Source organism: Trichosurus vulpecula, chromosome 2, assembly GCF_011100635.1.
Source record: "Trichosurus vulpecula isolate mTriVul1 chromosome 2, mTriVul1.pri, whole genome shotgun sequence".
Lineage (NCBI taxonomy): Eukaryota > Metazoa > Chordata > Mammalia > Diprotodontia > Phalangeridae > Trichosurus > Trichosurus vulpecula.
In genome coordinates this window covers 67,759,683-67,783,067 of record NC_050574.1, presented here as the reverse complement: position 1 = coordinate 67,783,067, position 23,385 = coordinate 67,759,683, and the positions used below count along the sequence as shown (strand labels likewise).

Genomic DNA, 23,385 nt, shown 5'->3' with positions numbered 1-23,385 from the left:
GGATTATAGAAATTACATGTATTTTCAAAGCTTTGTGATCTCCAAGAGACCCACCATAGTGATGATTTGGCCTATATGTCTTTGAATAGTAACTCTTTGTTCCATGTCTAAGGAATATTCTTCCTTGTTAAGTTTATCTAGTGTCGGGTAGGTGGGTGTGTGTGAGAGAGAGAGAATTACTCTTTGTATGAGTTAACCAGAAGATTTTTTAGCCAAGTTGTCTTTGTGTCTTTGTAACAATTTAGATGCCTTTATCTGTTTCACAAGGCCTGGATCTTAGCAGAACTGGTGTTGCACAGCATCAGAAAAGCATGCATGATTGCACCTTGAGAAACCTACATACTTAAATCACTAGACTAGCTGTTATGCCTATGCTCTTTGAAAGAGGTTAAACCTCTTTACCTTCCTAATTCCTCCAAATTTTTCTTTTTCCTTAAAATGTATTTTACAATGGCGCTCTTACTGTCTCTAACCAGTTAATATCAGCATAGTTTTGTCACTTGTCAAAGGTTATTAATTGTCTAATTAGGCTGCTGCTGAATAAATGTGAAGGTGATAGATTAGTACACCTCTCAGAGCCTGGATTATGAGGGAGTGATTTCTACACATTATGCTACCATGTCCTGTGTTCATCCTACCTGCTAATAATTGGGGAGAATGAGAAAACAGGATAAAAGCATACTATGTAACCATACTATATGGATTATTGACTTTAACACACAAATCTTAATATGTTGAAATGTGAATAAGACATTACAAGCAAACCCATAGATCGATCTGGTTGAGTACACTTAGCATTCTTAAAAATTTGCAGAGTAATCCTAAAGATAATCTCTTAAAATCATCGTGTACGTAAGAAACCTACAGAATATGTTTTAAAGTGAATGGGAAGATTGTACTTCAGATGGGAACAAGTGGAAACCAAGTGAGGCAAAAGGGAGAGTTAGTGAGAAGAAGAAATGTGGAAGGTTTGGTTTTTTTCCTTTTAACTCTTGGGATTATTTTAAATACAATTAAAGATAGATTATTGACAAGTGGAAACTGAGTCAGGAAACAGTGAGAAGGGTATTAGAAGCAAAGTATAGTGGAAAAATCCCTTTACTAAGGATCTGGAGGCCTGCCTTTGTTGTAGCCACAGTTCTACCATTTGTTAGCTTTGTTGCGCTGTAGTACGCAGAAGGAGCGCTGGATTTAGAGAGTCTTAATTATGTAGGTTTGTGAATTTTGGTACTTCATTCAGGTGATCCCAGTTTCTGTCATTTATTTTATCTTTGTGACTAGCTCATCCTCTTTCCCAGTTGTGCACTAGTTACCATTAGGAAACACTTCACCGCTCTAAGCCTGTGTTAGTTGTAAAATGGGGAATCATAACAGCACTTACCTCCCAAGATCAAAGGAAATAATGTTTGTAAAGCATTTAGCACAGAGCCTGGCACATTCATTGTTGGTACTCTTGCCTTTCTGAGAACAGAATGTTAAAACTGAGACCTCTTTGTAGGGAATGGATGTTAGTCTAAACCCCTCCTTCCTCTGATAAGTAAACCGCCCCACATGGTGTTGAAAAATGTGGCTTATTACTAGGGCAGTCAGAACCATAACTGGGTTTCCATTCTAGTTTATCACACACAGCCTTTTGGGAAGTTAGAGATGGGATCGATGTTACTACCAGTGTCTCTGAAGAGGAACTGAGAGCTGGCAAAACATCTAAGCTCCAGTCAACACCTTGAAAACAAGTGTTGCACAATAGGTTTCTGGGTGTAAAATTGTTTAATCAAGGGGTTTCTGGAATCTCTCCCAACTGCCTTTTAGTAGATGGAACACAATTGCCCTCAACTGGGAAGGGTTAAGAAAGCTGCATGCTTGACGAATTGTAGATCAGACACTGTGGTGACAGTTTTGCCTGCTACTGATAGCTTAAGTGCCAAGGCTGCACAAAGAATTTTCATCTACAAACCTTGTGACTTGAAAAATTTCCGTGGCAGTCAGAGATAATGCAAAGGAAACCACCATATAACCTCTTCAGTCCATTTCAGGTACCTGGGCAAGTTGCTGTCATCTGGCTCTGCACCTTTGTCCTCATATAAAGTGTTCATTTAGAAATCCTTTAGATGTCACCCTAGGTACACAATAATGTGTGAAGGGTAGGAAATTATGTGGAATAATGGTGGCTCAAGTAGCAATTTTATTAAAATTTGATTTGTAAATGGTAACAGTTAGGAAGCTGTTGTAAAAATTGGTGACACAAGAGTAAATTTATGGTGGTATGCTCCGTCAGCATTCTTATAGGCAGTTTTGCTTTGTTTTGAGGGAATGTACTTTGGGAAATGTCTTTGTTACAATGAAATTAACATTTACATGCTAGTGAATAGGAATCATGAGTAGTCTGTGTTTAAGCACTTGAGCTTTATTGAACTGCTTGATTTACTGGAAATAAATTATAAAGCTTGATGATATAGGATGTCTGTTAAGTTGTGTTAATGCTTATTAAATCTTCTTTAGGAAACTAAGAAAATGAGCAGTTACTATAAAGTGGTGAGTGGCAGAGCTCTTGCACTGTTCCCCTGGCCCATAACCCGCTTCTCCCCTCCTGTCCTTTTTTTTTTAAAATAACGAACAGAGATTTGTTACAAAGATCATGCAGTTGAAGTTGGATTTTTGGCATCCAGATAGATGGTCATCTGCCTGTTCTTAAAGACCCCCTTACTGACATGAAATTCTCTTCTTCCCCCCCCCCCCCCCCATTCTTTAGTTGAATTTGGCTAAGTTAAAAGACCTTTGCATTTTAGAATTATAGTTAGTGAAAAATGTGTCCTTTTCTGTACATACATTAAGCATAACTAGTTTATGTATCATCTGCCGACAAATTTTAATTCCAAGCAAGTTTTCCCTTGTCATTCAGCCAGTACAGTATGAGGAATGTAAGTGAATATAGTTACAAAATGAGTGGTGTAAGAAAGTGCTGTTGATGCTGAGAAAACTGATCACAGAGATGGTTGGTTTTGTGCTAGACTTTCACAGTAAGGAAGTTTTGAAGTGGAGCATTCCCTGGTGGTGGAGATTCCCTGAACAGCTTAGATGGCTGCTGAGGTCAAAGGGGGCAGGATGCTTTATTGAGAGAGTCATGAATAGACAGGTTTTCTTGAACCTAGAGAGTTGGTAGTTAGGTAATGAGATAGAAGAAATAGAATAGTAATCTGGGCCAAGCAGTGGACGGAGGGACCTTGAATGAAAGACTAGGTAGTTTCAGTTAGCTGACTGGGTAATTTTTTAACTAGAGGAATGATGAGATCAAAGGATATTAAGTTCAGAAGACAATGTTTAGGAATAGAGGAGACCCTTAGTAGAAATTGGTCAAATTAGAAGACTGTTGTAATCAAAATCCAGAGGGAAGGTATGGAAATGCTGGACTAGAATAGTGTTTGTGGGGATAGAGAAGATGTATCTGAAGAAAGTAAGGATTGAAAAGAAATGGTGGATGTGCCATTGACAGAAACATTTTAGATGGGGTGGTGAAACTATAAATAGATGGAACAGAGTTATAATTAGGTGAGAAGGTGTTACAGACGAGTGTTGTTTGTCCTTTGTTCTGGAAGAAGACCATGACATCTGGAAGGTGATGTCCTGACTTGCAAGTGAATTGGATATAAGTGAGGCAGGGATGTGCAGTCACCAGCCTCATTCCCTTGTCCAGGGCCATCTGAGTCCAGTGGCAAGATCAGGACTAATGGAGATGGACCTGTGTGCAGTGATAGACCTTGGCCTTTTTAACAGACACGTGTTGAATAGTAAAGAAAGATGTGATTATGGGTTAGAATTGTTAAGGGAGGCTTTTTGGAAAATAAATTAGATTGGAGTTGTAGAACAGAGAAGAGAATGAAGGATGTAAATTTTACCTCGTGCTTATAGTATTTGTCAGCTTTATGTTATGACCATTTGCAGTCATTCTTCGTTAGCCATTATTATTACATTACTATCTGGAGTAACTGATAATTTTCTGCATTTACATAGTAATTAATAGGACATAAAAAGTCTGTTCCTCTCCTTCCAAGTAGCTGAAAACAACTATGCTTAGTAATGAGCCTGATTGTTTTATTTCACCCTTATGGGACTCACTACTAACCTTCAAAACCACAAGGAGGGTTAAAGATCCTCCATTAGCAGCCTCCCTTGTAATGTTTTCAAGCCTCATAAATTCAAAGCTACCTTACTTTATGATTCTACCTCATCTCTGACCTACAAATTGTAACTTTGGGGAAAATGTTCATGACTATCTGTTGTTTGCTTGTCCATCCATCATATAGTGTAGAAGCTGTTTCATATGTGCAAAGCGTTGAACTAGGGGCCTAAGAGTCTGTAGATCTCTATTCCAACCTTCCATTAGGAGCAATACAAGGATCTTTTTGACCGTATCCACTGAGAGATTATGTATGTTCATTCTTTCTTTAGACCCTTCCAGTAGTGAGAAGTTCACTATCTTACAAGGCATTCAATTCCGTTTTGGAACAGGTGCAATTTTTAGGATATTCTTCATCATACTTAGCCAAATTCTGCCTTCCTGCTACTTCTCTATTACTTCTAATTTAGTCTTTGGAACTACATGTCTTTGTTCTTTTGCTAGATTCTTTTTCAAGTCTGAGTTGGGCTTAAATGGTCTCCGAAGTCCCTTTAAACTCAGAAATTGTGATTTTACTATCAACTTGTCTGTAGGCTTTCTGTTGTCTAGGGATAGTGCCTCATAAGTTATGTGAGCTCTTTAGATGATAATGAAGGGTAATAATTGAGATACTCCCTTCCTAATGTATTATTACCAGCCTAGATTGTGCAAATTTCTGGCCAAAGAATTTCTCTTCATCTACACATGCCTCATCTCAGTGCTGTTCCTTACCTTACTTTGTTCATACTGCTTAGGCACCACTGTCACTCATTGAATGTGTTTCTTTTTATTTCTGCTTTTGCAACAAATTCTTAACTTTGCTAGAGTATGCCCAGTTGAGTATCTGCTAGGTACATAGATGACAGCTAGTCAATGAAGCCATTATAAATAATGAAAAGTTTGTATACCAAACTCTTAGGTCCTGTAGGGAAATTTTAAAATTACGTGAAAGATGAAAGCAGTGTTCCTGATTTGTTATTGGTGGTTCAGTTGTTTTTCAATTGTCTGACTCTTTGTGACCCCATTTGAGGTTTTGTTGGCAGAAATGCTGGAAGTGGTTTGCCATTTCTTTCTCCAGCTCATTTTACAGGTGATGAAACTGAGGCAGAGTTAAGTGACTTGCCCAGGGCCACACAGCTGGTGTCTGAGGCCAGATTTGACTTCATGAAAATAAATCTTCCCAATTCCCAGCCCAGTGCTCTATCCACCATGCCACCATTGGTTACACACTTTGAAATGTGGCATTTTCTGGTCTACTATAAAACCCTTGTTCTGTAAATGAGAACATTAAGGTGCAGAATTGAAATAACATGACCAAATACAGCAGATTAGTAGCAGAGTAGATTGATTTTAGGTCTCCTTCTTTTAGTCCAGCCATGCTACTTCAATGTTTCCATGAGAAATGGGAAGATGTAAGTCTTTGTTTTTTAGGGAAGGGATCTCAGCAACCAAAATGGTTTAGTATGTGTCCCCCAAAGAATTGACAATACAGCACAAGGCAGAGTGATGTGTGCGTGATAAATAAAAGACTTGGCCTTGAAGTCAGTATGACCTGTGTTCAAATCTCCTTTCCCTCCCTCCTGTAAATACAGGCAGCTGTATAACCCTGAGCAAGTCTTCTAACTTGGAGAAGGCACAGCTGTGTTCCTTACTGGGAGCTCATTCAACATGCCTGACCTGAGTGGTCATCCAGCTTGACATAGCTTTTGGCATCAGTGTTGGAACAATTTAAGTAGTATGCGTGCATTGAAAAGGCACCAGTGGCATTGGAAAGAGCAGTAAGTAGGATATCAAGAGAATTGGATTCTACTTCAGTTAGCTGTTGCTTTAGCCTGTGTTCCTCGGTTTCCTAATCCATAAAATTGGGATAATTCCTATTTTGTGTACTTGTAAAGATGCTTTAGTAGGAGGGATTATTTTTTTTTTAATTCGGGGTAGGCAACCATTATCTACACTTCACCAAACATAATGAAATTCAAATCAAATCATCATTTGTTTGTGTCTCCAGTTAATCCAAATGCCACTTCCTCATATATGTAGTTTCCCCTTATCAGAAGTAATCGTCTAGAGGTCAGAGACTGTCTCACTTTAGTGTAGTACACAATAAATGTTCTCATTCTTTCAAGGATTGAGCTGATGGGACATAACTTGGAGCTAATTTTTCAGAGCCACCTCAGCCAATCCTTCTGACTTATCTCTGCAAGTCACGGTTCCTCATTCCGGTTTCGTTTTCTTCCATTACTTAAGGCAATAATTTGTACTGTTTTTTTATCACCTACTTTAGAAACGTTCATCTAATTTTCAACCTTTGTGAGATCCATTTGCTACATTATTCTGACTTAATTTTCAAGCGGACAGCTTTGGGTTGTGCTTTGTTTTACTGCAAGAGACTACATTTACTTTTTGTTGGTACCTTTGGGTGGCTTGATCGAGAGAATCCAGGGTAAAGCCAGGCACGCATAATGAAGAACCCTGGCTGGGTAAGCAAATGGTGCTTCTCCCATAATACAGGCTCATAAGCTTCATTGGTCTTATCCTTCCTGGTGGATTTTACTGTATCTCTCACTTGGCTGGGATTTTTCAGAGGAAGCTGGCTCAAGCATGTTTGAGTCCTGTTTTATTTCCTGGACTTTACTGGTCCTTTTTTAAACATAGACTCCTAAGCACAGAGCAGCCACTTCTCCATTTGAATAGAAGTTGCAAGTGGCTCCAAAACCCATCTTTTTTCATCACAATGCATTTCTGACTCAACAAACTTGGATTTTGTCTTACAGGAATGACACCAAGGAAGATGTATTTGTACACCAGGTGAGTGATTGTGCAGACATCTACACTTCTGCCTGAAGTGCTATAACCTGAAATCCTGGATTGGTAAATAACCTCCAAACTGACTCCTGCTTACTTGTTTTCTGAAGTTATAGTAATGTATTTGGTATAAATACATGGGTATTTTGAAGCATGCTTTGTCTTTGCTTTTGTATTTGTATCCCCAGCGCTTAGCACAGTGCTTGGCACATAGTAAATGCTTAATAAATGCTTCCTCATTCATTCATTTTTCATTCAAAATACCATTAGAACAATCTCTGTGGTAAGAGACATCATATTCTAGAGTAAATTGAAGATGGGGAGTTGGAAGAAATAGGACAAAATTCCAGAGTCAAGTGTGCTTTTTTAGTGTTTGAAACCTGAGATAGTCAGTTCACTTTAAAATGGATGTTTTAATTGATAGACAAATTGTCTTTTCAAGAATTGTGTTAGTATTGAATTAGGCATGGCAACAACCTTTTAAAAGCTTTCTGAAGAGTCCCATGCCTAGGAGGCCATGTAATTGTTGAGTGTATGAGTTAAAAAATTAAGAAATTTTGATCCTCTGAAGGTAAGTAAAGTGGAAAAGGAATAGTGGGATGGATAATAGTTTAATAACTTTCAGATTAGGTAGTCCTATTTAAGAAAGAAAAATTGCATTCAAGGTAGATGTAGTTTGCTCAACTTTTACCCAAGTAACATTTTTAGATTAGAAATAGCTTTGGAGTAGAGCAAGCATCTGAAGCTAAAGCATAATGCTATAGTTGTAGTTTGCTGTTGGACTTGAGGCTTCCTAAGGGCTACAGCCACATGTATAAATAAGCCTTGAAAAACTGGATTCGTGTTTTGCATGTGCACACACTGACAGGTAATGGAATTACTCTGGATTTTGCAGCTTAGAGCCCAACAGTCTTTATTGTTGATCTTTATATCACCCACTCTGCTTAATTATTTGATCTTACTCTTGTGTTTATAGCCTATAACCTAGCAAAAACCAAAACACTTAATAAATTGCCTCTCTTCTTCCCAACCCCAGGGAATGTGTGAGCCAAAAAGGCTAGTGGACTTAGAAAAGGAGAATAGACAGTTTCGTTCAGCTTGCTGCTTTGTAGCAGTAAGAATAGGGCTCTGTATATTTAGTATGGAGTTGGGAAAGAAGGGGACAGGGTGGGGAGGTGGGGTCAATTTGCAACACCTCCAGAAGTATCTTCACAGAATGGTAGGATATGAATTCTCAAAGCCTCAGGTGTGCCCTTGACCAAATGTAAGTACAAAAACATGTTCCAAAACCAAATGTCAATAGCTTTTAATCCATATCATTGCTCCTATCCATGGCCACAGTCAAGTTGACTGTAAAAATTGAGGGTTTGACTCATTTCAGAACAATATCTCATTTTATAGACTTGTAAACAGTTTTGTTTGAATACAGCCTACTCTTGGTTATCTGATTTTCTTGCCTGCCCTTCCATGTGTAGACCTTATTTTACCAGTCATTAGCTTCTTTATAATAATATGCAAAGGAAAGGCAGTAGTAAAAACTGGTCTGTTTTGCTATTTGTCAGCAGCTTTGGTGAAAAAAATTAAGAGAAGAGGTTGGGACTGTTGACCAAAATAAGGGCTTGGTGTTATTTGTGGATATGTTATCCATATGATTGTTAATCTCCCACAGCTTCAGGTAATGTAGTTAGCTGTATATGAAGAATTAAAAGCTCAGGGGATGGTTTAGATGACACATTGTTTGAGCCCTGATTGTATTTTGCTGTCATAATATTCAGTTGTACTGATCCACATGTTGTCTGGTGGTGTTTTTTTTCCCTCTCTCACAGGAGTGTTGATTGTTTCAGCCTTTAAGTCTTGGCTCATTTCTTTTCTGGATCCTAGGTTTTAGGGGTGGGAGTCCAAGATGAACATAGAAACTTTGGCTTTCAAAGGTTCTAGAGTAGTGGTTAGGCCCAGATGACCTCACACTTTGTTCCTAGTAAGCCAACCTCGGGGCAGCTAGGTGGCGCAGTGAGTAGAGCACCGTCCCTGGAGTCAGGAGGACCTGAGTTCAGATTTGCCCTCAGACACTTGACACACTTTACTAGCTGTGTGACTTTGGGCAAGTCACTTAACCCCAATTGCCAGGCCTTCCCCCCTGCAAAAAAAAAAAAAAGAAACCAAACAAACAGAAAGCCAACCTCATTTGCAGGCAACTAAAATGTTTTTAATTATGTAATGGAGAAAAACCACTCACTTCTTAGGGGGCATATGTTGTTTTTTTTCCCCATGACCTAACTCCTTAGTGCTACTTACCCAGTGTTGGAGCCCAGGGAATGGAATCCTCATTCACAGTCCTTATATTACTCTGGAAATGAGGTGTTAGGAAGCTTCTTAGAGTAGGTTTAAGTTGCATGTTAGCCAATTATGGTGGGCAGCAGGCTGAAAATATTCTAGTGAGTTTCAGGGAAGGAAATAACCAACCTGGCTGATGATATTAAATAACGAGAGGGGTACTTCACTAATATCAGCCATATCGAGGGTTCTCTACAGTGCCCCAGAAACACAGGAGGAGAGAGGTTTCAACTGATACTTGTGATGGCTTGGTGGGATAAACCTGAGAACCGAGTTGAGACTTGGTCAGTTTGTAAGTGGATAAACTAAATTTGCCTGTCATCTAAACCAGCCCTGAATGGGGAGATGGAGTATCATTTTCTTTACAAACATTGGATAACTGAACTTGATTTTAGGAAGCAAACACAAGGGTTCAGATCTTATGTCTTTCTAACGTTTTTGACATAAATTAGTAGGAAAGCTGAGAGGCAACGTGGCATAGTGGATAGAGAAGTAGCCTTGGGAGTCAGGAAGCCCTGCCTCTGACACTGTGTGACCCTTAGCAAGTCACTTAACCCTTCAGTACCCCAGGTCACTCTCTAAGATTGATGCACAGAAGGTCTCTACCTTAATTGGTAGAAGGAACTTCTCACCAGGAACTCATTACACAATGAAATCACAAGTCTGGTTAAAAAAAAAAAAACAGTGGTAAGCACTGGGTAAATTAGGGGTAAAATGTGTAAGATTATAGCATCTAAGTATAGTCTATGGATATAGGCCTTTTTGTTGTCCCTACCTTCCTAAATTTAATGAAATTCTGGTTTCGTTTCGATTCGTCTTTAGGTCAAATGTATATCCAAGTATATTCAACATAATAAATAATAACTCTGGTACATTTTAAATGAAAAAGCACATTATTCACCCCTGTTAATCTAATTTTGGAATGTGATATTACTAGACTGCCATAAAGAAGAATAACCCCAGGAAGTACCTTCGCAGTGTAGGAGATGGAGAGACTGTGGAGTTTGATGTTGTTGAAGGAGAAAAGGTGAGGATGTTTTCTGTGTAAAGGTTTGACTTCAGTCCAGAAATAATGAGTTTTGATGGTGACTCTAATGTAGATGGGTCAGATGACCACAAATACAGGTTCATCAAGCTTTATAGCTTCCCTATTGTGTGCTGGCTGCAGTTAGTGTGCAATCTCTTCAGAGCCGTGATGAACTGATACATTTCAGTCACGTGGTGTGTGTATGCACCCCCTGGCCACAGCAAACCTTTTTTTTGTTTGTTTGTTTTTTTAATTGTGAATTTTGTGAATACAGTTATGTTTGATTTCCTTTGAGTGTCACTATCAACCTGTAATGGCTTTTGTAGGGTGCGGAGGCAGCTAATGTTACCGGCCCTGGTGGTGTTCCAGTTCAAGGCAGTAAATATGCAGCCGACCGTAACCATTACAGACGTTATCCACGTCGTAGGGGTCCTCCACGGAACTACCAGCAGAATTACCAGAATAGTGAGAGTGGGGAAAAGAACGAGGGATCAGAGAGTGCTCCAGAAGGCCAGCCCCAACAACGCCGTCCCTACCGCAGGCGGCGGTTCCCACCTTACTACATGCGGAGACCCTATGGGCGTCGACCACAGTATTCCAACCCTCCTGTGCAGGGAGAAGTAATGGAGGTAATGTTATGGGAAAGACATTAGCTACAGAGATCACACAGAATTGATGTAATGTGCTAGCTTCTCTCTCTGAGACCTAAATGTTTTGAGGACTCTTCTTATGCCTGTCTTTGAGGTTGATTTCTTTTCTTTAAAAACAGTCTTTCTCATAACCAATGTAAAATTAACGTATAATAATTTTCCTACTTGAGGTAAACTAAATTCTAAGAGAATAGGACCAGTTAACAGTTCTTAATGTAATTAGTACATCCATTACCTATACTGAATTAAAGGTTAGTGATAATGAATAGAATGGTGTACTTAGAACCAAGAAAACCTGAATTTATATCCTACTTCAAATAGTCATGTGACCCCAGGTAAGTCACTTAACTGCCTCAGTTTCCTCTTCTCTAAAATGGGGATAATAGTAGCATCTACCTCCTAGGGTAATGTTAAGGATCAAATGTGGTAGTGTATAATAAAACACTTTGGAAAACTTAAAGTGCTATGTAAATGCTGCTTACCAGCTTTAGCGGTCATACTTATAATTAAACTTTTTATTAAGTGAACTAAGGTACCAGGTGATTTGCTTTATACTCTTGCCTCTTTGAAATGATCAGGTTTTAACCTTCCATTACTGGTTTTAGTAGATTTGATGTGCTTTTTTTTTCCCCAGGGTGCTGACAACCAGGGTGCAGGAGAACAAGGTAGACCAGTGAGACAGAATATGTATCGGGGTTATAGACCACGATTCCGTAGGTATGTTCTATATTGATGTGTCTTCTGTATTGAAATGCTGCCCCAAGTATATGCCAGGTAACACTTATTAGAAACACAATATTTTCTACATGTGGCCTTTTCTCAATCTGTCCAGGGGGAAATTAATCCTTCTTTTTGGTTATTTCACTAGTAACATATTTCCTTTGATCAGATAGCAAAGTAAAAATTGACCTAAAAATTTCTTTTATCCTTTGGTGTGTATCAGTCAGTGAGCAGGTGTAATTTCCTTCAGTTATGTCTAAGGTAGGTTTTTACTATTTGCCTTCTTTTACATTGGTTAAAACCACCTTGTTAAACCAGGTTAACATTGTTTTGCTAAAACAGAACAAAAATGGAAGTTGAAGAATGGTAAGATTACTATACTTGAGGCTAGATAAGGATAGTAGACGTGTGGATAGTGGGAAGGAGAGGATATAATTTTTAAATGTAACAGCTTAGGTGGCAAATTAAAATGTAGGGTTGATATTGAAAGATTTTTTAAAATGATAATGGATATCTATGAACTGTGGCTCGATGTGAAGACTCAATGGGGAGATTGGGGTAGCATCTGTAAGGAGAGGCAGGGAGCTTATGTTGTTAAGAGAAAGACAAGTCTGATACTGCCTAACATTTTAGAGCTCTTGGAATAGCTGGCCATTTATATTCCTTCTCAGTAGGAATTTGGAGGTGATAGGTAGTTTTAGCAGGGAAGACTAGTGGGTTAGCTCAGGACTGAGGATGATGCTTTACCAACCCTAAGTAACAAACTATCTCGTTTCAGTATATGTTGATGTTCTATTTTTCTCCCTATAGGGTACTATAATTTTAAAGCATTGGTTCTAAAAAATGTAGTTCTAGACCACTCGTGGTTTTTAAGGATCACCTCAAGTAACTAATATTTTCTGCATACCCCTTCCCCATAGGGTTTTATTAGATGACCATGGAGGGAAAGGGAAGGTTCTTCCATTTTCTACATTTTTTTTGTTATGTATTAACCAAGCCTTTTCTTGGGGTTCCCTGAAGTTTCCCACTCTAAATGATCAGTTATCCTTCATTTCTTTAGTCTCTATTTCTAAGAAACTTTGAATCCGTCTTCCTTCACCTTGGTATTTTTGGCATCTTGCACATAGCGGGCCCTTAATGTATGTTAAGCGGAATTGCCTAGGCTAGAGGTAAACTGCTTGAAGCAGTGGGAGGTGGTGGTTCCTTGACAGCATGGGACCTCAGAGCATTGTGTCCATGCAATGTTTGCAGGTGCAGATGGGCTCTCTTTCCTGGAAAGGTAAGTTCTTTATTGCACTGTGCAACTTACGTAGTGTTGGGCTTAAATCTTCACCCTGAGCATATCATATCTAGCTGGTATAAACACCAGAATCCTTCTTTGTATCAATTTCTAAGCTTTTAGAGAACCAAGTAAAAATGGCCATTTGTGTACCCCTGTGTACATAGTAGGTACCTTACAATATGTTGAAGGTTCTGCTTTCACAAACCCTACAATAATTTTGGGGTGGATTATCAAGCAAAGGCCTCCCCCAAAGATGACCTTTCATTATCAATACCAGCCCTGAAGTTATAGATCTTGGCTTTGGGCTGGTTTGTTTGGGTTTTCCGTAAATCCTTCATCCCACTGAAATGGCAGTAGCTAATCTCAAAAATCCGGACTGTATAGCCAGAGGTAAGCAAAAGGCTTCTAATCAATAGAATAGATGTCTCAAGACAAAACTGTTTAGAAGCTGGGTTATCTGCTTTCCCAAACGACATTGGAGGGGAAGACACAGGGACCCTGCTAAAGGCAAGGACTTTTAACTGTGTAGTATATCTTGTCAGCAAGGTATGAAACACAAATCTTTTAACCAAAAAAAAAAAAAAAAGAGCAGAACTTGTCTAGGGCTATTTATTATGTGAGCAAACCTCACTCCTGAAGACAGTGTTGTAGTACATCCAATAGTGAAACTTCATAAAGGTTGAGTCTGAATTGGTAATCCAGAAAAATTCCAGCTCCCAGGATAATTCACTTGTATAGAACAGCTTGTTCTTTGACATTGGGGAAGTGAGATACTAGTATATACTTGCTATTGATGTAATGGTACTTACTGGATGTTAGTCGCTTAATTGTGGAAGTAGAGTAGCAGGAAGCTGCCCCTGGAGTCTAGGATATCTGGCTCTAGGTCCCACCTCTGGGCTGACTGGCTGATGCCAATCAACACTGGTAAGGGAATTGCTTCACCTGAAACTCCTTTCATTGATGAAATCACAGGCCTAGGTCCCAGTCCCCATTCTATCCATCTCTTGCTGTACCACATTCTCCCCCCCCCCCCAAAAAAACCTGATCCTTAAAGTTCTCTGCCATCAGCATCATTAGTATGTATGCTGTCTGTATGTATGCTCTGTAGTACTGAGAAATATGTGCTGAGGTCCAAGTACGTCTGTATGTCACTATTTTCTAGAGATAGGCATAGATAGATAGGTCTGTGACATGTTGAGAAATACTGAATCTCAGTCACCATAGCCCACTGTCTCGCTTCTTCTAGCCTTTTCCCACGTTGGGTTACACTGTTGGTACCTCAGTTGACAGGTCTTTCTGGCTACCGTTGCCCGTGTCACTCTTTGTCTCATATCCTGGGCGTATAGCAAGGTTATATTAAAGAAGATAAACTCTGAGGTGGGTAGCCTTGCAGTAGTGTTGCCTGGCTTCAAGTTCCTTTCTTGGCACATGCTGAGAGTCAAAACTTTATTAAGTAACCTACTATGTGCCAAGCTAAGCATTGTGCTGGGGGATACAAAGAAAGGTGGAGCTTATAATCTGTTGATAGAAACAATGTGTCAGTTACTATGCAAAGAAGCTACATATAGATAAATTGGTAAAAATATCAAGAGAGAAGATGCTAGAATTAATAGAACATAGGATTTTTATCTGGAACTAAAAGGTAAGTGACTTGTGTCACTCTGGGCACATCGTTATCCTCACAGTGTTCCTAGCAACTCTGTTATGCCAAAAACTGAGTGTGGCAAAAGTGGCACTAATCTGCATTGTTTCTGCATTGGGAATTCTGAGCCCAGTTAAAACAGGAAAAGAAACCAAACTAAGCATTTTTTAAAGTTACCAACTGCTATGTTTTTATAAAGATGTTAGGATTAATTGCCTTTAAAGTTGAACATTTCTATATTAGTGGAGTTGCTTTAAACTTCTGCATTATTTCACTGACAGTGCTTAAAAAGAAAATTCTACAAGAATCTATCTTGTCCAGGGTAACACTGAGGTTAATTTAGCTTTGTAGTAGCAAAAAACCCAGATTTTTCTCTGAAAAATGGTACTCATCTATTCTCCCTCTCTCCCTCCACACACGCAGACACAGACACACACACACACTCTAAAAAGAACTGCTGATTAGGCAATGGGTTTTACTCTTGATTGTGTATTAATCTGACCCATGAACTTTGGGCTTCTTTTCTGGACTAATTTTACCTAACCTTGACTTTTTGGGGGGGAGGGGGGGATAGATAGGAAAAGGTCAGGGGGATAGCAGTTTGAAAGAAGTGTATCCTTTGATTATGTAATCCCTGTGTGCATTATTTAAGACCTTTGTTTTGTTTTCCTCGTGGTCTTCTGGCTTTTCCTCAGCAGAGTGCAGTGGACTTTCCACTGGATTGGAGGAGTTAAGAGCCTGAGCTCCATCCTGCTTTTACCGCTACCTGTGGGCCATGAGGCCTCTAGGTCTCATTTTCCTCATCTGTAAAATGAAGGCTCTTGAGTCTAGATGACTCTTTAAGCTCAGCTCTCAATGCTAATCACTATTGGTTCCAAGGAAAATTCAGAGAGAAAAAAGATGAAATTAACCCTTTTAGTTTGCCTACTTGTCAGCAGCTTTGGCAGAATTGAGGGGCAACAATAGGTAAGACTAATGATTAAAATTAATGATTAAAATTTGGGTTCATTTTTTGTATATATATCTCAAATGGTGGACATTGGGCACACATCAAGTCATTACCATGATAATCCATTTAGGTTTTTTTTTTTAAATCCTTTGGAGGACTTGAATCTATGGCCTACCTCATTCCTTGCTGTCTTTGTACTGCTTCTCAATCTGAATTTTTTCCTCCTTAAGAGAAAAAGGGAAGGAAAAGGAATAAGCATTTACATAGTGCCTACACTACATAGTGCCCAGGTACTTTGTAAATATATTACTTAATCCTCACAAGTCCCTGTTAGGTATATGCTGTTATTATCCCCTTTTACAGTCGAGAAAACCAAGGCAGACAGCAGCTAAGTGGTTTAAACCCAGAATCATACAGCTCCAGTCTGAGGCTGGATTTGAACTCAGGTCTTGCTGACTCCAGGCTCTGTACTCTATCCACTGTGCTGCCTAGTTGAAACAAGAAGAGAATGACTTAATACAAGCGCTTTCTTTGGGTCAAACCTACTAAATTTTCGTTCAGAACTTGACCCCTGAGAGAATGAGTCAGTACTTAATATTGTGTTGATCTTCCCACTGAAGTATCTTCTAAGGAATTAACTTTCTTTACCTTGGGGTGGAGGGCTCTGAATGACTGACAGCCTTTGTACTTTCACTTTGGATAGAGAAATAACACCACTTAGGCAGTTTCCCCTTGCTGACATTGCCAACAAGCACCCAAATCAATTCTAAGTGGGTATCTCCTTGTCTCCCTAGCCCAGGTGTGATCCCACGTGGCACAGAAATTGCTCCATACTGACTTGTCAGAGAAATTATGAATTTCTAAGTCCCAGCAGATGTATGAAAAAGATCCCCTGTCACAGCTGTTCCCTGGTGGTTTTTGCAGTCAGGACTACAGTGGAAAGCTGAGATGTACACAGGAAAGCTAACATCTTTTTGGTGTCTAAGGTAGCTCCTCAGAAGCCTTGGGGAAGGTAAGGGATAGGCTTTCTGAAGTTGAAGTCCCAGACTCCATGGTGATTGTCAAATCCTTCCTGGCTTGATCAGATGAATCATTCTTTATGAGCCATTCGTTAAGGTAAGGAAAAATGCGAATATCTATACTGTATAGGTGAGCCTCTGAAGCAACAAGTCTTATTAGTATATTAATATGGGAGGGGCCAAGAGGCTCAGACTTGAAGATGGATCCTGGTTTCTCCAGGGAAACTGCTTTTGCTAGATATAGGACACATCTTCTTGGTCTGTGGGAAACACCTCATTCTGAGATTTATAACATTAGGGTGCCCATGAGTGTTGGGAGTATTATTGAGGAAAAACAAATATTTTATTTTCCTTGCTCCTCCTTCCTCTTAAAGTGACGAAAAAGTTTGATCCTTTAGCATGGTGGCCTATATATATATGACTGTCCTAGGATCATACTTTAAGTCTGCTTTTCAGAGAGTGTTAATAATACAGGGGAATTTCTTCCGGGTCATCTGAAAATTCAAGGGTTAACGTTAAAAAGATGAATTTTTGCTACATACTCTCAACTTTTAGTTCACAGTTTCAGGGGAGAGGAGTGTTTATGAAGACCATCAAGTTGCCGTGTTTCCTATCAACAAGCAGATAGGGTTTGCCAGGTGGTCAGGATCCAGAAACTCTTAGCTTTAGTATGTGTATGTCCTTAAGTCTATTTTAACCATCCTGATCCTAAAGTAACCCATCATCTGAATTTGCCTGTCCTACTGACTTTTCCTTTCCATTTCCTTCTGCTCTGTCAGTCTTTGTTTTCTCATGAATAAGCTGTACTTAATTTTTAAAGTACATTAACTACAGACCATATAAAAAGTTGACTTTTAATAGGACTTCTCTGTTAAAGTAAGTGTTTTTGTTAGGGCAGTGACTTAATCAACAAGCATTTATGAAATGCCAGGCACTCATGAGATACAAAGAGAAATAAAACAATTTGCTCTCAGAGAACTTACATTTCTGTCTGGGAGATTTGGATGTATGTCTATATAAGTATACAAGTATATCATACAAGAACACAATATAAATATACAGAGAGAATAAATACAAACTAACTAAGGAAGGAGAAAACTAGCAGTTGGGTTCAAGAAGGAATTCATGTAGAAAGTAGACTTGCTTTAGCCAATGTTTGAGTCTTGGAGGAAGTAAGGGATTCTGTGAAGTGAAAGTGAGGTTAGATTGAATGCCAAGCAAGGGGGGTAGCCAGTGCACAGGTATGGGGCCGAGAGTATTACATGTAAGAAGGCAGAGAAGTCCACTTCTACTAGATTGTAGAGTGTGGGAAGAGGGGCCAAAGAAGTTTCTATTTTATCCTAGAAACAATTGGAAGCTACTGAAATAGATTGGATAGAGGACTGATGGGAGCAAATCTACGCTTAAGGAAAGATAACATTCTGTAGACAGATGAAATAATCTCATGACACATATATATTCTTGAATAATAATCAAAATGGGAAATTATACTTTTATTTAATGTGGCCATATTTGGACTATTTCTCCTTCTTGAAATGCCAACAGGATCTATTTAAGATGAAGAGTATTTCTTGTAGCAAGGGGGTGTTTTTGGTCACTGGACAGAATCCTAGAGCCCTAAAACTGAAAGAGGACTTTTGAAGGCATTTAGTCTCATTGTTCGATGGCTGCATCCCTGCAACAATATTCTCAAAGTAGTCATCTCACTTAGACTCAAACACTTGCAGTGATAGAAACTCAGATGAGTGTATTCCTTTCTATTATTAGTTCTCACCAGTTCAGGGTGAAAGTAACAGTATCACAAAGGGACTTCAGAGTCAACTTGGAGTTTTGCTTCATAAACTGTTGAGAAGCAGGAAAATGAGCACTTAAAGCTGGGGGTTTGGAGATCCATGTTCTTGTTTGAATGTCATTAGCTATATTACTACAAGTAGTTGAAATTCTCAATCTATTTCCTCCATAAAATGAGGAAGTTGTACTACAAGAACTTATAGCTGTACGATGCAGTGATGCTGTATTTTTCTATGTATTATAAAGACAATATTTTGATTTGATATTGAAAAACTTTGTGTTTGGTATGCTGTTCACAAACTTGGGTGAATTTTGGCAAACTGTTCCAGCCTTGAGAATGTACAGACATTAGCATAACTGTCTTTGCCTGTAAGAGAGGAATACAGAATAGACTTGATGACATACTCAAAGGGAGAGAGGAGTGCCTCTTGTCCTACACAGGTCTCCTGATGGGCTGTATCCTTTTTTTTCCTCTTTTCTCCCCCATCTTCACCACTAAAACTGGTTATGTATTTTGTGAAGTATGCATGCCCCAGGGTAGCCTTTTTATGAGATACTTCTGAAAATGTTTTCATTAACAGTGAATGATAGCCTTAGAAAAGTCATTATGGTCCTTCAGACCCTTGGACAAAAACCGAAGTGAATTTGAGAAAGTAAGCATGTGGCTGACTTGTCTTGCAGGTAGATCTGTCTTCATGAGTTTCAGTGGCCATCTCTTACCATAGGATAAGGACAGACCAAATAAGTTTTTGCCTTTAGCAGATGTATTAAGTATTTACTCTGTAGAGATATTAGGGAGACACGAAATTTAGATAAGATAAGGAATGTTATAGGAAACGACACTGACGGTAACTCATACGTGTTTATTACGTGGTGACAGCATTAATTCATGCACATCTAGCTATGTTTGGAGAAGCTCGTTATCAAGGTGGTCTCGGTGACTTAACTTGTGAAGGATTTTGCAATAAGGTACTTAGAATTGAAAATTGGAATGTGATGCAAAATTTTCATGGAGAAAATGGTATTTGAAGTGGATATATTCAAGAGATAAAGGGAAGTGATAGAGTTTGGGGGTTGACAGATGAAATGCCATAAGCTTGGAAAAAGTAGGGAACCAGATTTTGGATCGCCATTGTTCTATAAACAGATTTTTTTGCTCAGAAGAGTAACATGACTAGATCCACACATGAAACATCAGAAACTTAAGGTGTAAAGACCCAAGGACTCAATTGTTAGTAATGAGGGCCTGTATACTAAGCTAATACCATGGGAAGGGATGGGGATATGAGAGGATCTGCTGAGTTATAAATGATAACAATTCTTAAAGAATTACGAAGTGAGGAAGAAGGAAAAGTCAGTAGAAGTTCATGTTGGGAGAAAGGATATATTAGTTTAGGAGTGTGTTGAATGGAATATAAATGTGGAGATATGGGCAAATGTAAGGAGAAACCAAGGTTGTTATCTCCTTAACCTATAGAAAGCCAAAGGGTGAAATGGTTAGTGCTTTTGATAAATAGCATGCTTATGGTGGTAATACTGTTCCTACAAAATAGGCTATGTTTTGTAAAGCCTGCTGTGTGAGGTCCATGGATACGCACTTGGAGTCATCATGGCACATGAGTTAGAACGAACGATGTTTCTCTAAAATGATGGGACCAGAAGAGGAAAAAAGAGAACATTGGCTGGGACTTTTAGGACAATAACCATACAATAGAAATGCCTAGGTTGGACAAATTGTTATATTATTAAAGTATAATTATTTTGTAAATAATTTTGTAAAATCTTAAAGAGATAAGGGATTCCTGAATGTTATTGACACTTTGTTTTGAGATGTGATCTTGATCTTAACTATTGAATCATTTTGTCAGTTCAGAAGACTAATTGATTAAGTCTTTGGGAAGGAAAGCAATTATTCTAAGTTTCAGTATAGAGTGCCATCAGTAATATATATAAGAATATCTGTTAACTATATTGAGTTGGCCTGAAATATGAAGAAACTAAATTATGTGGATTGGTAGAGGAATGAAGCTGATATTCAGAAAAAAAGTTAAAAGCAGGAAATCAAATGAAACGTGAATGATGTTGAATTTAATGAGAGGGTTTAGAGAAGAAAGCTTAGGGATTTGAAAGAATGTGAAAGGGCTCTGTTAAGTACAGGGTACGAACTAGCCAAATTCTTTGGTGTCTGATTAGATGTACAATTTTGTGGTTCTATTCTAGGGAATTCATTAACTCCTTGCTTTTTACTTCCCTTCTTCTTGTCCCCCCCCCCCCCCCCAGTTCCTATCCTATGTTAATGAAATTCACATTGGAGACAGTTGGCGCTTTCAAAACTGGGATGTGGCTAGGTATATATTGGATTTGTACACCTTTTTTTCTCTCTTCTAGTGAGAGTCATCACTGCTGCAGAGGAAACATAGTGTAGAAAGCAGTGTAAAAATTCTGAACTCAAGGATTAGATTTATATGAAGGGGAGAAAAGTGTGGTGGTACCTCTGAGTGGAAAATGGCATTTCCTCCTTGAGGAATAACCTTCAAAAGGTAGCCAGGAAGATGATGAAGTGGCACTGATGAAAATTTCTGGTGACTGTTAAGGTGTATCTGAACCCAGGATTATGACATTCAGAGCTTTCTTTTACTTAGTGTTGCTTCCATAGCAGATTTATTCACCTTTAGTAGTGTTTGTCCTAGTTCTTGACCTTCCTCTGTCTTCATGGTTTCTGCCTTATGTAGAATCCCCAAATAAAAGTATGCTTGATTCATCATCACTCTCCCTTGCCCTCGTCTTCTAACTGGCATATTGTTTGGCTCTATCAAGTTAAGTTGAGCATTCTGTGTAGTGTAGCTAGAGATTATTTTCAGGAGGTGGAATTTAATAGGATTACCATTTCTGTAGGTCTGACAGCAGTGTTCATCTATGTTTTCTCCATACCACTTCTGTTGTAGGAGAATTAATCTGGGTCAGGTCAGATGCAACTGCTCTCATCTCTCAGATTAAAGCTGGTTTTTCTCCTCCCTGAAATTGAAGGCTAGGACACTTTCCATGGTTAGGGCAGTTCCATGGGGGAAAGTAGGGCTTTTTTTTTTTCTTCAAAGAAAGGCTGAAGGCATAACATGGAAGTGTTTAATCTTATTGAGAAATTAGCAGAGGATAGTAGAAAATTGAAATCGGTTAAGTTCAATTGGATATGCAAAATGACAAAAAATTGAACCTCAAATACTGGATTTATCGACTTTCCTCCAGGAAGTAGCCTCCTGTTATACTTGAACTAAATTGGTTGCATCCTTCCAACTGTTAATAACTTGATTTCAGGGGCCCTCCTCGTCAAAGACAGCCTAGAGAGGAAGGTAATGAAGAAGACAAAGAGAACCAAGGAGATGAGACCCAGGGTCAGCAGCCACCTCAACGTCGGTACCGCCGTAACTTCAATTACCGACGCAGACGCCCAGAGAACCCTAAACCACAAGATGGCAAAGAGACAAAAGCAGCCGAACCACCAGCTGAGAATACGTCCGCTCCCGAGGCTGAGCAGGGCGGGGCTGAGTAAATGCCGGCTTACCATCTCTACCATCATCCGGGTAATTGTTTTGGTGCTTTTGGAAATCTGAGCATAGCGAAGAGCAGCCTTGCAAATTGATTTTGGCTCCATTTTGAGTTCTGGTCAGGTAGTCCTCCTATGTAGATTCCTCTCTGTATATTAGATTTTAATTTTAAAAAATGTGTATTTGTTGCCTAAAAACTTAAGAAAAGCATATATAAGATCTTAGGTGGTGGGCAAAAGCCCCACATGGTCTTATCAGCCCAGTCATTGGGAAGACAATCTGTTATTGAGTGTTTCCTGTTCTATTTGTAAGGCTGATGAGATAGTGAAAACTTGGTAATTCCAATTTTTTTGTTTTTTGATGATGAGTGTATGGTTCCTTGAAAATACCTTATGCACCATGGATTCTGTAGGGTTGCATCATTCCATTGTTTTGTTGCCTTACCCGTGGATCTAGTTACACTGTTGGTCAAACGGTGACCCATGTGACTTTGCCACTTTAATATCCCTTGAAACCAGCATTCTAAAGGGGATTTTGCTGCTTCATTCTCTTCCCCTTATAAATGGGGAAATGAGGCATTTGGTCTGGTGAAAAAGGTTGCTTAGCATGAAGTGTGGGCCTCTGTGTTTGCCTTGAACTTATCTCCTGAGGCTACTCTGAAAAGATTGCTCTCTACCTGGGACAACATTGTAATGGAGTACAGGAATTAGGAAATGAATGGTCCGCAGCTTTCTCTTAGGGGGATGTTCAGATAACACAGTCATAGGTGAGATTGGGATGGGATGAGGGGTAGACTTTTTATCAATGTGATGTTCTTATAATAATGGTTATAATGTTCTCATATGTAATCTGACATTTGTTTCTTTTCTAGTTTAGTCATCATACAAGAAGAAAGAATATGAAATTCCAGCAATAATAAGAAATGAACAAAAGATTTGGAACGGAAGACCTAAGTGCTTGCTTTTTGCTGTTGACCAGATAACTAGAACTCTCTGCATTATCTATGCAGCATGGGGTTTTTATTATTTTTACCTAAAGAAGTCTCTTTTTGGGAATGACAAACATGTTTTTTAAAAAGCCTGGTTTTCTCAATACACCTTTAAAGGTTTTTAAATTGTTTCATATCTGGTCAAGTTGAGATTTTTAAGAACCTCATTTTTAATTTGTATAAAAAGTACACCTGATTTTTTCAAAAATCCACAAACTGCAAGCACCTGTTAATAAAGGTCTTTAAATAAATCTCTGTGCGTGTCCCTGGCTTCTTCTGATGATGTTGATGTTCACAACTTTGTGTTGCAGATGGCTCCTTCCAGCCATTGCTTGTGCGGAAGAGATCTTAACCTGATGAAACTTGTAAAATATTTTGATAGCCATATTTCAGTGTAATTGCTTTCCTTTGTATTTCTATTTATTTTATGCATTTAAAAACACTCTGAGACAAGTCTCTGGGCTTCCCTGAACACACTGAAAG

The 23,385-nt window shown here is 38.9% G+C and overlaps 1 protein-coding gene across 3 annotated transcripts in view; it reads left to right on the top strand.

The window, feature by feature from the left end:
* Positions 1–23,154, top strand: part of YBX1 (Y-box binding protein 1) — a 29,699-nt gene extending 6,545 nt beyond the window's left edge. Inside the window, exons 3-8 of one of the 3 annotated variants that reach the window (XM_036747501.1) lie at positions 6,928–6,961; positions 10,230–10,319; positions 10,646–10,948; positions 11,604–11,686; positions 21,685–21,950; positions 22,791–23,154. In XM_036747501.1, the coding sequence (XP_036603396.1) occupies positions 6,928–6,961; positions 10,230–10,319; positions 10,646–10,948; positions 11,604–11,686; positions 21,685–21,919 (745 nt within the window). In that variant the 3' untranslated portion in view covers positions 21,920–21,950; positions 22,791–23,154. Of the gene's footprint in view, positions 1–6,927; positions 6,962–10,229; positions 10,320–10,645; positions 10,949–11,603; positions 11,687–21,684; positions 21,951–22,785 lie in introns of all 3 variants that reach the window. The other 2 variants (XM_036747500.1, XM_036747502.1) reach the window with 2 other exon arrangements.
* The last annotated feature ends 231 nt before the right edge of the window (positions 23,155–23,385 follow it).